The sequence below is a fragment of the Physcomitrium patens genome, chromosome 21 (assembly GCF_059467195.1).
Source record: "Physcomitrium patens ecotype Gransden chromosome 21, ASM5946719v1, whole genome shotgun sequence".
Classification (NCBI taxonomy): Eukaryota; Viridiplantae; Streptophyta; class Bryopsida; order Funariales; family Funariaceae; genus Physcomitrium; species Physcomitrium patens.
The window spans coordinates 12,046,884-12,060,206 of NC_143430.1; the positions used below are offsets into that span (position 1 = coordinate 12,046,884).

At 39.9% G+C, this 13,323-nt stretch overlaps 2 protein-coding genes across 2 annotated transcripts; both read right to left on the reverse strand.

The window, feature by feature from the left end:
* Positions 1 to 206: 206 nt before the first annotated feature.
* On the reverse strand, positions 207 to 6,725 carry LOC112274342 (putative histidine kinase 6). Its single transcript, XM_024503761.3, has 11 exons — positions 6,287 to 6,725; positions 4,886 to 5,439; positions 4,093 to 4,556; positions 3,850 to 3,937; positions 3,486 to 3,726; positions 2,907 to 3,368; positions 2,406 to 2,618; positions 2,171 to 2,256; positions 1,565 to 2,042; positions 1,248 to 1,457; positions 207 to 1,072 (listed from the first exon to the last, which is right to left on the reverse strand). Exons 1-11 carry the CDS (start codon positions 6,566 to 6,568, stop codon positions 986 to 988), a joined length of 3,165 nt encoding a protein of 1,054 aa, XP_024359529.1. The 5' UTR covers positions 6,569 to 6,725; the 3' UTR covers positions 207 to 985.
* A 4,703-nt stretch (positions 6,726 to 11,428) lies between these two features.
* On the reverse strand, positions 11,429 to 13,063 carry LOC112274510 (putative CCR4-associated factor 1 homolog 6). The gene has a single exon (XM_024504098.3). It carries the CDS (start codon positions 12,346 to 12,348, stop codon positions 11,530 to 11,532), a length of 819 nt encoding a protein of 272 aa, XP_024359866.1. The 5' UTR covers positions 12,349 to 13,063; the 3' UTR covers positions 11,429 to 11,529.
* Positions 13,064 to 13,323: the final 260 nt, after the last annotated feature.

The window sequence follows — 13,323 nt, forward strand, 5'->3', positions numbered from 1 at the left end:
ACATTCACATATACATGAATACACATGAGTTTGTAAAGTTTGACTTAAGATCAAATAAACTTGGTAAAACAACTTTTCAAATGATTTAACAAACAACTCTTCATGAGTATTCTTGTGCAGCAAAAACAAAACCTCTTCACTTTCAAATAGAAGATATTAGGACTTAAAATTCTAGTTGAAAAACTTATGCATCATACTGCTCATCCTTGAAATGGTAAAAGTTCGAATGGTTCATCTAATACAAAAGAAATATTCTTGTCCATGTCATCCTTGACCACATCTTCCAATTAAGAGGGTACGCTGTAATGACACGATGGCTAACGGTGTAACACTAAAGGCATTTTCTTTTGCATTTTAGAAATGAATGTATGATAAAATCTGTGAGACGAAGCTCATTGTCAACTGTCAGTTTAAGGGCTAGTTCCACCCCACTTTATGTACACCTCATCAGCTTCTTTGATGCCAAACCGTGCAGTCTTGAGTTCTAAACTAAACCCTTGTAGATATAATCGACTGGCGCAGAACTAGTAAAAAGAAACTGGCAATTCTAGAAGCAAAATCAAGCTCTCCATCCACCGTGAGGAGCACGTTTCCAGCAGATCGAAATGACTGGACTAATCCTCACCATGGCAGTGCTGAAGCTAGCATGCTTTAGACATGACGAGAGCGAAAAAAATTTACCCCCAATAACAGCATTAATAGGTCTTCATGCTGTTGCGTGAAGTGGGATCGGCACTGGAGATATGTGTATGTAATCACCACCACGCAGATGAATCCCTGAGCACAACCCAATTGGATTGTGTCACTTGTAAGGAGTAAAAATACCATGTGACGAAGTTCTCAGAGGATGTTTTGGCAGAGCTGTGAATTAGGTCACTTTAGATCCTTGAACCTCCACTAAGTGCCTAGCTATTCAAGCAACAAGTACCAGCTCGGTTTGCTCCTTCTTCTTCTTCTTCCAGCGATTCGTATCGATTTCTGCACCTTACTTCGCTGATGAGTTCGGTGAGTTGACAAGTCGGTGTTCGAGGAATCTTTGAAGGAGTAGCTGCAATTGTTTCTGATCTAAGGGCTAAGACCACAACAAGAAAAAACACATCCGTACCTGCGTCAGGTCAATGCTTTCGTAGTTCGGTGAGTTGAGGGATACTATGCGTCGTACAAGAATAGATCACCCCGTAGCATGGAAACTATGAAGAGATGTTATGATACGACAGAAAGACACGAGTAGTAATACTGACACTTACCTTGGGTATATAGTCGTCCATTCCAGCACTAAAACACATCTCATGTGTGCCCTTCATAACGTCGGCTGTGACAGCCACTATGGGGATTCGGTGGTGCGGGCACTCTTTCAATTCCTGGTAATCGTATTTGATCCTCTCGAGCGCTTGACATTGGTGACATTTGCCGACTTCCCACTCTCTAATGAGCCTCGTGGCTTCGTAACCGTCCATCTACAAAAAGACGGTAGTGCTAACACAGTTAGAAAGAGTCGAAATAGTTGCTGGAAATGACAGAAAATAAAAACAAATAGTCGATCCCTACGTCACAGACATAGTACCTCTGGCATTTGGATGTCCATCAAGATCATGTCGAACTGCTTGTCAGCGTCTTGCTTTTTCACAATATTGATTGCCTGAATCCCACCATTCACAGTGACAACGGTTGCACCATTACGTTGAAGTATAGAGCTCGCCACTCTTCTATTGACCATGTTATCATCTACCACAAGAAGACGTTTCCCTGCGAGCATCTCAGCGTTGGCGTTTTGTTTCCTGGAAGGATTCGTCACTTCTATCCCCAGAGTTTGTAGAAGGCCTGATATCAAAGCGTTACATCGAAGTGGTTTGTGGACGATGTGCTGGTAACCAGCTTTTTGTAACTCACTCTGCAACTCACTTTCAGGAGGAATAGACAGAGCCAACACCGGAATTTTATTGACGACCGACTCCTTCAATCGTTGCACCAGCTGAATCGCTGTCATATGGTCCATGCCTTGCAAATCCACAATCACAGCTTGGAATGGAGGCCCTTCATCTCTGCAAGCAAAAAAGGAAGCACATCACAAAACACACACAAATGTCATATACACTTCATGTTCGACATAGTAATTCATTTTCTCGTTTACAGTTTTGTGATTCTAATGTCGGCAGTAGTAACAGTTTACCTTGTTAATAATTCCAGGGCAATGCTCCCATCCTCAGCGTACTCAATCAGTGCTCCCACTCTTCGCAAATATGTTGCTGCAACTTCCTGCTCCATGTCCAAACACATTTGTCAGAATACTCAAAGGACGGACAAATCGAACACCATCAAGCTCCACCTCCGAATTTAAAAACTAAATCTGCACTGCAAGTTTAAAAGTAAAAACAAACAATCTTTGGGGGTGTTTGAGACAGCACCTGCCGCACAGGATTCGCATCAACCAGAAGCACTCTTATACCACGAATACGTTCGTCTTCTAAGTCAGATGGCGTGCGCTTCATGGTGAAGGCCAGCTTGCGCAAATCGCCTCTTTGACCTGAGGTTGGTAACACCAGTGAAAACTTGAAGACGCTGCCTTCCCCTGGTTCACTTTCAACAGTTATATCTCCTCTCGTCAACCTTACCAGTTTCTGCAAAACATCGAAGCAACACAGCAATGTGAACGACATTCTCAAGGTATCAACATTATTCGTCTTTCGAATAGTGACGATTTGCACGACAAACCGACATGACCACTAACGCATTGCATTTTCCCTCCAAGTGAATATAAGCCTAATGTGACGCATAACACAAAAGATCTGAAAGCTAATTTCAGACTATCAAGGGCAGGAACACATGAAAATATAAATACAAGCATAAATAAATCAACGTCTGTCTAGAATCAGTCTTTCATAGATGTGCTCAAGCTTGGGTCCAACCTGGCAAATAGATAGGCCGATGCCAGTTCCGCCATACTCCCTGGAGGTACTGCTGTCGGCTTGCACAAAAGGTTCGAAGAGTCTGCTTTGCATGAACTTCGGGATCCCAATTCCTGAATCTTCAATCGATATGACGCAAGCCACTTCGTCAAATTCTAGACTGCCACTAGGTTTCCAATTTCTCCACTCTGCGACGCATGCTGATGTACTCAAAGGACCTGGTTTCATACTCAACCTAGGCGGCGCCATCTTAGGATGTCGCGCCCTAAATAAATTGCTGCGAACGGCCATAACGCCTTGGAGACTAGTATTATGGCTACCATCTGCGGATTCTGTCTCTGGATTATGTCTATGTCTTGTGTCAATAAGGTCAAGAAATTGCTCGTTCGAAGAAGAGACAGTAGCAAAGAACTGGGGATCCACAAGCCTTACGCACAGAAAGATGTTCCCGTGCTTGGTGAACTGCACAGAATATACGGAAATTAGAGAACGTGTTTATATGGTCCATTAGAAAGGATTCCATATATCATATGAGACACCCAAAGCCATGAAAATACATGACATGATTCAGATCCGCACCTTGATAGCATTTCCGACGAGATTAATCAAAACCTGCCGCAATCTTCCAGGGTCGCCATATAACCACTGGGGAACAGTATCATGTACCAAAGCTGAAATTTCGAGCTTCTTCTGATATACTTTGTCTTCAAAGAGAGACAATATATTGTCCAACTCTTCCCGTATGTCAAAGGGCACTGTTTCTATTTCCATTCTTCCGGCTTCGATCTTGGAGAGATCTAGCACATCGCTTATCAAAGCCCTACATATGCACAAGTTCTACTCATCACGGACTGGACCAATTCTGAGGCGCTACTAAAGAATAACTTCTATAATCTCGTAACTTACACAACAGAAATTGCAGAGAGTAAAAGAAAATACTTACACTAGAGCGTTGCCACTGGCCTGGGCAATCTTCACATACTCAAGCTGCTGCGGCGACAAATCCGTTCCCATCAATAAATTTGTCATTCCTGTACACAATCATAACAATTTCAGATACTGTTTCTCAAGCCCTGGATATTATTGTAACCAAAAATCGCCCATGGCACATCTAGTGACAAGAAAGACTCAGTTCCAAATTACCTAGTAAAGATTCAAGTGGAGATGAAGCAACAACCAATCCTACCTATTACACCGTTCATGGGAGTTCTGATCTCATGTGAAACAGTAGCAAGGAAACTAGACTTGGCAGTGTCCGCAGCCTCCGCTTTCAGTTTCGCAGCCCTCAATTGAGCATGTATCTTCTCCCTTTTGTCAACATCTATTTCAGCGGCGGACATTTTCTTCAATACGAGGTAGACTGCCACGGTGCAAAATACAACCATTGCTAACATAAGCAAGGGCCATGCAATCATCTCCCGCAAGACGTGCAAACGGATGTTGTGATTGTACCAGCATTGCAGCTCTATGTCCAGCGACCCATATGAGAAAGGAACACCAACCGCCTCGAGCCCCTTTGATTTCAGATGGTTCCCATAAAACCGAACTTCACAAGGATTAGCGTCTACACTGCAATTGTAGTAGGCGTTAAGTCCCAGCGACGGATTCACTTTGGCGGTGGCAGAAATATCTAGGTCTGGATCCTTGAATCTGCCCAAAGGATACACTTCGTAAGAGCGCTTCAGGGAATGGTTGGAAGGCAATCTATGTATCAGAAATGACTTCTAGAATATCTGATTCCCTCATAAACTTAAACCTTCCCAATATAAAACATAATCTGCAAGCTCAGAACATTTTCAGGAAACATTAATTGCAGTTTGAGGGTGCAGAATTGAAGACACAGCAGAGACTCTGCAGCAGTCAACTGTCAAGCAATTTTGCAATAAAAAAAAGTATCGAACAAACATATTGTAAGTTCTTCGAAGGCTACTGAAGAATAACATGCAAACATCACGCACTGAAAAGGGCTAGATAACAACCTTGACACGACGGAGCCAAATACCTCCTGAACACTCAAAACGGTCACCACATAACCAACACAGCTAGCTCTCCTTGCTTCGACAGTTTTGAGGGTATCTGGATCAACCTCGCCATAGTAGGGTAAGAAGGATCCCATTCGCCACAGCTCTTTACCTTCGTTCACGTAAGGTGCAGACAGGGAGAAATTACCCGAATCTCTGGCCTGCGTAAGTGAACTCCGAAAAATAGGGTAACCGAATATATCTAACATGAACATGGAAATATTGGCAGATTGAAGGAAAACAGGTGTATATTCCTCCGCCTTCGCGTAATTGGTAACTATGGTTTTGTTAACATTGATGTACATGGTCTTATTATATTTCATCTCCACTGCTTGCTTCTGTTGTGGCAAAACTCGCAAGCAGTACACCAGGCTTTTCACGTGGGGGCGAAGAAACACAGTCTGCTCTGTGAAGGCCATCCATGTATCTTGATCCACGTTTGGAACGCTAGTCAGCAATCCAAGAATTACAAAAGATGCACCTAAGTTGTTATCTACTTCCGACATGAATACCTGCAATTGTGAAATTGAAACAGATGTTTCCAACATCAAACGTAGAGCTCTGACACTACACAGCTAGAATTGCTTCCAAAAGTACATTCCAAAAGCACAAACCCTCTATAGTACAGTATTTTACTCATGCATGACAATATTGCATTTGGCGTAGGAATCACAACTAATGATGATGTAATTCTCATGATTCAGCACATCGACAGTCAAAAAAACGGAGAGATGGAGGTTCACAAGGGGAAACGCATTCTTTAAACCCAGGACTGACGACACATATTCTCGTAGCATATTCTATGAACTAAGATGTAGACCCTTATTAGGTATGAAAATTGGGTTTGATGAGACACACATCCGAAACTTCCATTTGTGAACAGTAATATGCGCTCGGCTGCCACGCATCCTCCTCAGAACACTAACAAATCCTTCTATGAGATATATTAGTAGTTAAAGTTCTCAACACGCCCAGACTCCAATAACCATTGATTCTACATCATTCACGCCCTGCCCATACCAGCGGTCTTGAAGACTACGATAATCCAAGTAAACAGACCACTTGTCCAATCTGCTTACACACATTCAATGCTTCCAAAGGGGCTGCGACCAATTCTCGGCCAGCTATGAATGTACTTGCGCTTCGTTCACCCTCAATGATAAAATCACACAGCTGCCGATGAAGAAGAATCATTTCTCTCTTAAGAACAAACTGCATTCGAGCATGAAAAATGACACCCGCCCACGCTACCTCTTGCCTTTCACTCACATCCCTCTAAAAAAACTGACTGCACACTAAGCATCGGAAGGGGATTGTAGGCTACTACAACTCTAGAGGGAAGAAAATTAGCTGTCTTACTTCTTTCCGATTCTCGCACTTGAGCCGAATCTCTTGCCGCATGTTCGACAAGCCACTCCTGTATACCACCACGCCCACCACAATCACCAGCGTAAATGCACACAAGATGCACAGTATCCGCACCCGCCGGGAAATAAACGGATTCAACCTACACCACCGCCCTAGAAACCGCATTTGCGGCCTCGACATCCGACTCGACTCCAACTCCGATCCCATCGATTCCCGCTCACTCCTCTCCCTCACGGTCTCCATCATCGCCGCCCTCGCCCTCCGAATTTCCATCTCCGTCACCGGTACCACTCATCCCAAGACCCTCCGACTTCCCCTACCTCCCGCTCCCGCACCCATCTCCCCCCTCAGCACCACATCCCCTCTAAGCCTCAGCCCAACAAACCAAACGGAATTCAACACGCCGTCGTCAGCACCTTCCAACCGCCTCCCTCCGCAACCTCAGCTACGACCCACCGTAACCCACAGTCTCAAAACGCGGACCAGGTCGAGATAAGCATGAAAACCACGACCGTGATGACCACCAACAAACTCTCGTAACCTTCCCGGCACCAGTAATCTCGGCGCCTCAACCGGCATTACCCACTGGGCATCACCGAACCGGAATTTCTCACCACTACACCCTACGCTCTGCGCAAATCATGCACACGGCGACAATGCCAACAAGCCACGGCCTACGCGACGAGCACTCAACTGTAGAGGCATCAAGCCAGCATCCAAGCTCCGAGGCTGTTATGCAGTTCGCAGGTTCCGTCGTCGCTCAGGTTCGGCCTCCAGCATCCATCGCTACAACCTCCCCACGTCTATTTTTCGAACTCTGCGAATATTCCTCCGCGTCACGCGCTGGCCTCCCCCCCCCCGTCGTCGCGTGTCTCGTCGCGTCCGTGGTCTGGCGTCGCGTCCGCGATCAAGTGACGCCCTGTTGCAGCCCCTTCCTCAGTCCACAAACAACTAATAACAAAGGGGCTCGGACCATGTTGGACTTATTCCAACTGTGCTGTGCTTCAGGTGAGCATCATGTGTGTATTATAACCGGAGGGAGTTCTTTTTTGTTAAAGAATTTCTAGAACCTGTTTTAGGGGGCGGCCATTGCTGAAGCCATGCATTGATGGCTTTTTGGATTGTTGGTTTTAAAGAGTTTAGAGTGCAAGAAGAGGTGCCGGCACATGGCCATTTCAATGGGCAGAGATTTGGTGATATTTAAGTGATAACATTTTATGTTGTAATTATTTATACTAACTAAAATGCACACAAAGAAATTACTAGAGGAATGTAACACATAAAATTTTCACTATATTTGCAATTATTCTATTTTATCACCTCAAAAGAATCATTTAGTATGTCCTTATGTGATACAATTGCAACATAATTGTAGAATTACAAAGCAGCTTTTATATAATATATATATATATATATATATATATATATTGAAAATGAATATTAAACAAAGTTGTTATGTTTTATATCATACTAAGTAATATATATATATATATATATATATATATATAATCAATAAAGATAATGATGTAGTGCTTCGTACCCCCATTGAATTTTCTTACTGTATGTATTTCGAATTTGCTTGTTTGTTTGTTTGTTTTTGAATTGTCTATTTATTTTAAAATTCAATAAGAAAATACATACAGGTTTTATTGTTTTACTTTTAAAAGAATATATAGAGGAAGATCTTATTCAACTGGCAAGAAGAATTTTTAACAAAGTTGATTACAAACTATACTTGGGTCTAGTTTGAAGAATTTATATTTGAAAAAATTATACATTCATGAAAATAAATAAAATTCAATGGTAAAAACAACACTTAAAATTCTAAAGACTATATTTATTATTTTCTATTTTCAAATGCACATGATAATTAGAACATATGTGTGAATTTGAAATTGTACTTTATTATTATTATTATTATTCTCAGCAAAACCAATCAATTGTAAAATCAAATTCTAAAAGCATATATTATAATTAAAGGAAATCTTGAATAATATAATAGGACCTTATAATATTATGTAATACTTTAGAAATGAAAGAATCAAGAAGTAATTGAGTCTTGACAATTTGTATTATAGATTTAATACAATAAATATTTGGAAATTATTTATAGTTATAGATAAACAATAGATTGATGGTAATTGAAGGTTTTTTGATTTTTAAATCGAAACTTGGGGTAATTAATAAATTAAAATCAATAAAACTTTAGAAAAAATGTATTTTAATCCAGATAAATAAAATAATTTTAAAATAAAATAAATCTAGATGTTAGAATCATAAATTTTAGGTAATAAAAATGATATTCATAATTTAATTTTAGATGTATTAATTATATTAAGTTCTTTTGTGCCAAAAATAATGCATTGGATAGTGCCATAAGATAAAATGAAATAAAATACACTAAAATAAAAATAATAACAAAAACGCATTTGATGATATACAAAAAGTAAATAAGCAAATAAATTATTCATAATATTATTATATTATTAATAATAAATTATTATATAAGTATATTATAGAACATTGTTTGTTTTTTTGTTTATGTATATATATATATATATATATATATATAATAACACAACAGGTCATCCAAGATACTGAAATAGTTTCTATGAAAAAATAACAAATATAATCAAACAACCATCTCTATCATAAAATTAGAACAAAATAACATGTTTGTTTTCCTTACACCATGTATTGAATATAAGATTAGTTTGATAGATTCAAAATTACCAACTCAATGTAATGATTTTTGTTGATTTTAAATATTTAAAGAAAACATAATTTTCTTTGATGACAGTTGGGTGTACCAAGAGAACACAAGCCATACTTGTATGTATATGTTTATGTATGTATGTATGTATATATATATATATATATATATATGACTTAGTAAACAAAAAAATTTATATAATACAAAGATGTGATGTCTAATTAAATTCTAAAACCATAGATGTAGAGTCCTTCGTAGTGCACAAACCATCTTTTAAGTTTTTAAAAATATTTATTTAAGCATTCATATATCCATCTATATATACAAATACATATTCACACACGTAAAGACATGTCCATACACATACACATGCATATCTATATTTAATTATATGTCTTTTATCTTTTTTGGTGTTTAATGGCCTTTTGCTGAATGTATAAATACTAAATGAGTTTTTGGACATATTTTAACTTATTTAAATGCTTATTATTATTATTATTATTATAAGGGCATTTTAAAACTCTTCATGATTATAACTTAACTTTCATCATTTCAAAGAATATTGATAATAGTTATAAATCATTGATAAGTCGTTTATAGTGATTATGGATTATTTATAAGTTTGATTTCGTGTATATTTATAAATAAAATATATAATTTTTAGATTTGTTTGTTTTTTTGTTTGTTTGTTTGTTTGTTTGTTTGTGTTTTTTTGAAAGTAACTATATGTTTGACCTACACACAATATTTTTATTAAACTTCATATATTAAATATTCCTTTCTCAGTTTAAAACACATTGTTACATAATATATACATCATATAAATTTTAAAATTATAAAAAAAAAAAAACATATATATATATATATATATATATATATACACCCTAACATTATGATAGAGTTAATTCTAGTATAATATCTCTAAAAGAAAAGAAAAGAAAAAACATTACAACACTTGAAATATTTTGAATAAACTTTTTAACTAATATAAATTTATTTCTAAAAGAAATATAATTTTATTAATTTAAAAAACAAAGAATTAAAAAGAAATAAACAAACAAACAAAAAAGATGATATAGGTGTTTTAACAATAATACCAACTTGTAATATATTTCATGTATGAAAATACTAACAAGTTTTGTAAGTCATAGAAAGGTCTTAATGTTTGCAAAACATTCATAAGTTGTAATAAGTAGCTTGCACAAAGAATAATGGAATTAGATGATTATGTGATCAATTTTTTTGAGACCAAGTAATAAAAACATATATTTTTCTTCTTTGCCAAAATTATCTTTACACTCAATGTTGTGGATGAATAACATTCCAAATATTATGATTCACAAAGTCAAATTTGGAGCATATACTTTCTTCTTCTCTCTCTTTCTCTCTCTCTCTCTCTATATATATATTTGTAGATGTTATGAATGAATAATGGCTAGAGACTTTAGTATGGATGGATAGAAAGATTCTCAGCATGTCTTCAATCTCCAATTCTAATCTTTGCACAAGCAAAAGACTCATATACATTTTATATTATTTTAAAATAAATGTGCTACATTGTTTTTAAAATGGCACGTCTTCACTAGACTCATCATGTATGAGCTGCCCTCATCACCCTTGATTTACCAAGATTAGTTAGCACACAATGAAGAAAAAAAGAAAAAAAATACTTGGTCATATTCTTGATTTGGATAAACATCATATATTCAACCTCATTTCCAAAATTGGGGGTAGTTTCTAGCCGCCCATTTTTTCCATGTAATAGATACAGCTTTCAAAAATAAATCTCTTAACACTCGCTGAGAAAACCACAAAGAATGCTGAGCCTACAGAACCAAGACAAGCTCAAACGAAACCTGGGTGCGTGAGAAACAAAGCAGCAAGTGCTCCATTTCTAAACAACTGCACGACGACATACTTGTAATACAATTCTCCTAGACCTGTGGGTCCACCGAATCACATGTGGTTTCACAAGAAAGTCTTGGAAAATACATAACATAAAGTATAATCTCAATTAACTACATAAATCAACGCATCAGATTCTGTCATAAAAAAATTCCAGACAAACTAAAACTCCATTTGTTCCATCCCAAAATTTTATACCAGCGCTGACTGGCAACTGGTCCTCATCACTTGAATCCCAACAACCAGTATAACGGTTTAGGTTAACAGGGACACGTTGATGTATTGCTAGCTCTACACCTGGCTCTGCACATGGATTTTAGCAGGTTTGAATGAAACTTCAGTGTTCAAGAAGCTTCATAAGACTAGCAGGTCAAGAAGAGCATCGACAGGCAAAGTAGCGGCTACGATCAGCTCATGCTGCGAAATTCAACACGAGCCAGTGGAGCACGCATCAGAAAGGTACACATACGCACGAGTGACACAAACATCACACATCTTCAGTCCCAATCCATGAGTAAAGCTTAATGTAAGAGGCTGCAAAGTTTAAATGACGGACTTTGTCCATGAGCAGTGATTACAAGAGCCACAGATGGCAATCGACAGCTGAACTGTGGAATCAAGAGTCGAGATTATCTGAACCCAAACCAAATAAAACACCGGCATACTTTTCTGTGGAACCATTAAAGAAGCCATCCTTCAACTTGCGGAAAGTGCGAGAAGTAAGCAAACTGTCAGAGCCAGCCTGATGACAAGGACCAATCCGCTCCACGTCCAAAGTCTCAGCCAGCCGGTTCAGCCCGCCATGCAAGTTGTCGCAAAACTTCATCAGGTACTTGATATCATACAGAGTGGGGAAATAAGTCCGCATCAGGTTGAAAAATTCGTCCTCACTTGTCGGAAGATTTTGGCAAGTGAGCAGCTTCAACAAATAGCCGAAATCATACCCGCTATGAAAAGTAATCCAATGCACATTTTCGTTCAACACAATTCCTGACGACATCAGAAGCTCGCCAAACCTTTGCGAATCGATCCCTCGCTCTTCATTTCGCTGAAAATCGATTCCGCTCTGCTTCAGCAGCTCAATTGAGTCATGTGCATACACATCCTCCCTAAGATTAAACTCCCGAAAATTGAATTGCCATACGCAAGAATCTCTGGAGCCACATCGAGGCAGGACCCCGTTCTCGTCTGAAAACGTTAACCCCAACTGAATAAGTTTGAGCATGTCCACATTTGCCCTAAGAGTTTGATAATGATACTCTGCGCTATTCTTGAACGTACCCACGGGCCTCACCACCACCCCGGGGAACTCCGTGTCCATCGCAACGTAAGGGTACTCATCCACAATGTCCCGTATCAGCTCGAACTCATCCTCCAGGTTATCAGCCCATACCTCCCGGATGCGGAGGGAACCTCCGTTTGCAACAATCGACATGTAGTTGGGGTTTCCTTCTCAGGGTTCTTTCTTCTCCGCTCGCCAAACCGTTCACCCTGTTCCCCGGTAGTTGCATAAGCCGCTCGCCTTCTCTGCTCTTTTTATGCCTGGCCCCTAAAGCCTGCTCTGTCTCCACCTCTCGGTCTTCGACCCTCAAGGTTCTCGTACACCACATAAGAAAGACACCAAACCCAAAAACAAAAATAAAAATAAAGACGAACCCAAAAACAAACGAACAAACGAACCAACGCCCACCAACGCCACCAGCACACCCAACCACCACCCGCGCACCCTACATACACCTCGCCTCTCGGTCTCTTCTCCACATACTCATCGCCGTCTGCGTTCCCGTGCACAGCATTCATACAACACTGCCCCCACTCCCCGTAATTCCCATACCCAACACAGCAACGCCCGCATATACGTCTTCAAATCCCTACTCAACGCGGCTAGTTCCGAACACTAGAACAAGCTCCCCACTGGCTCAATCGAATCGCGGCAAAAGCAGGAAAGTATCTGAGAAAAAATTCCTGCAGGAACCAGAGCCATGACACCACTGATCGTTACTGCTGGGGCACAGTCGCGGCGTGCGGGCAACAGTTGCCGAGTTGCCGACGAGCTGAGGGTATCACAGCAGGAGCAGGGGAAGGCCGCGGAGGAGCAGCAGCAGCAGGGGAGCAGGCATCAGTCCGACCTCCCTGCTGCTCTGGTTCCGGACCTCCTTTCTTCCCGGCACCGAATCGATTCAACCCGACCCGATCCGGACCGGCCCGCCAAGCAGACAGGAACTTTCGGGATCAGCCGGGCAGACCGGATCGGGCCTGTAAAAGGGATCAGCCGCCCAGGGGCCCGCTGGACAGTGGGATAATAATGAAGACACAACAAAAAGGTCCCTCTACTGCTGTATGTTTTACTTTTGTCTTTAATCTTCCCCGACTCTAGTTCACATCTTTATGACTTGTCAATTTGTAAATC

Excerpts from the sequence above, each read along its gene's own strand:
- LOC112274510 (XM_024504098.3), bottom strand. The coding sequence starts at position 12,348 with ATGTCGATTGTTGCAAACGGAGGTTCCCTCCGCATCCGGGAGGTATGG.
- LOC112274342 (XM_024503761.3), bottom strand. The coding sequence starts at position 6,568 with ATGGAAATTCGGAGGGCGAGGGCGGCGATGATGGAGACCGTGAGGGAG. Across the intron at positions 5,440-6,286 it reads AGTGCGAGAATCGGAAAGAA|GTATTCATGTCGGAAGTAGA; the intron begins GTAAGACAGCTA and ends TCACAATTGCAG. Across the intron at positions 2,619-2,906 it reads TCGGCCTATCTATTTGCCAG|AAACTGGTAAGGTTGACGAG; the intron begins GTTGGACCCAAG and ends GATGTTTTGCAG.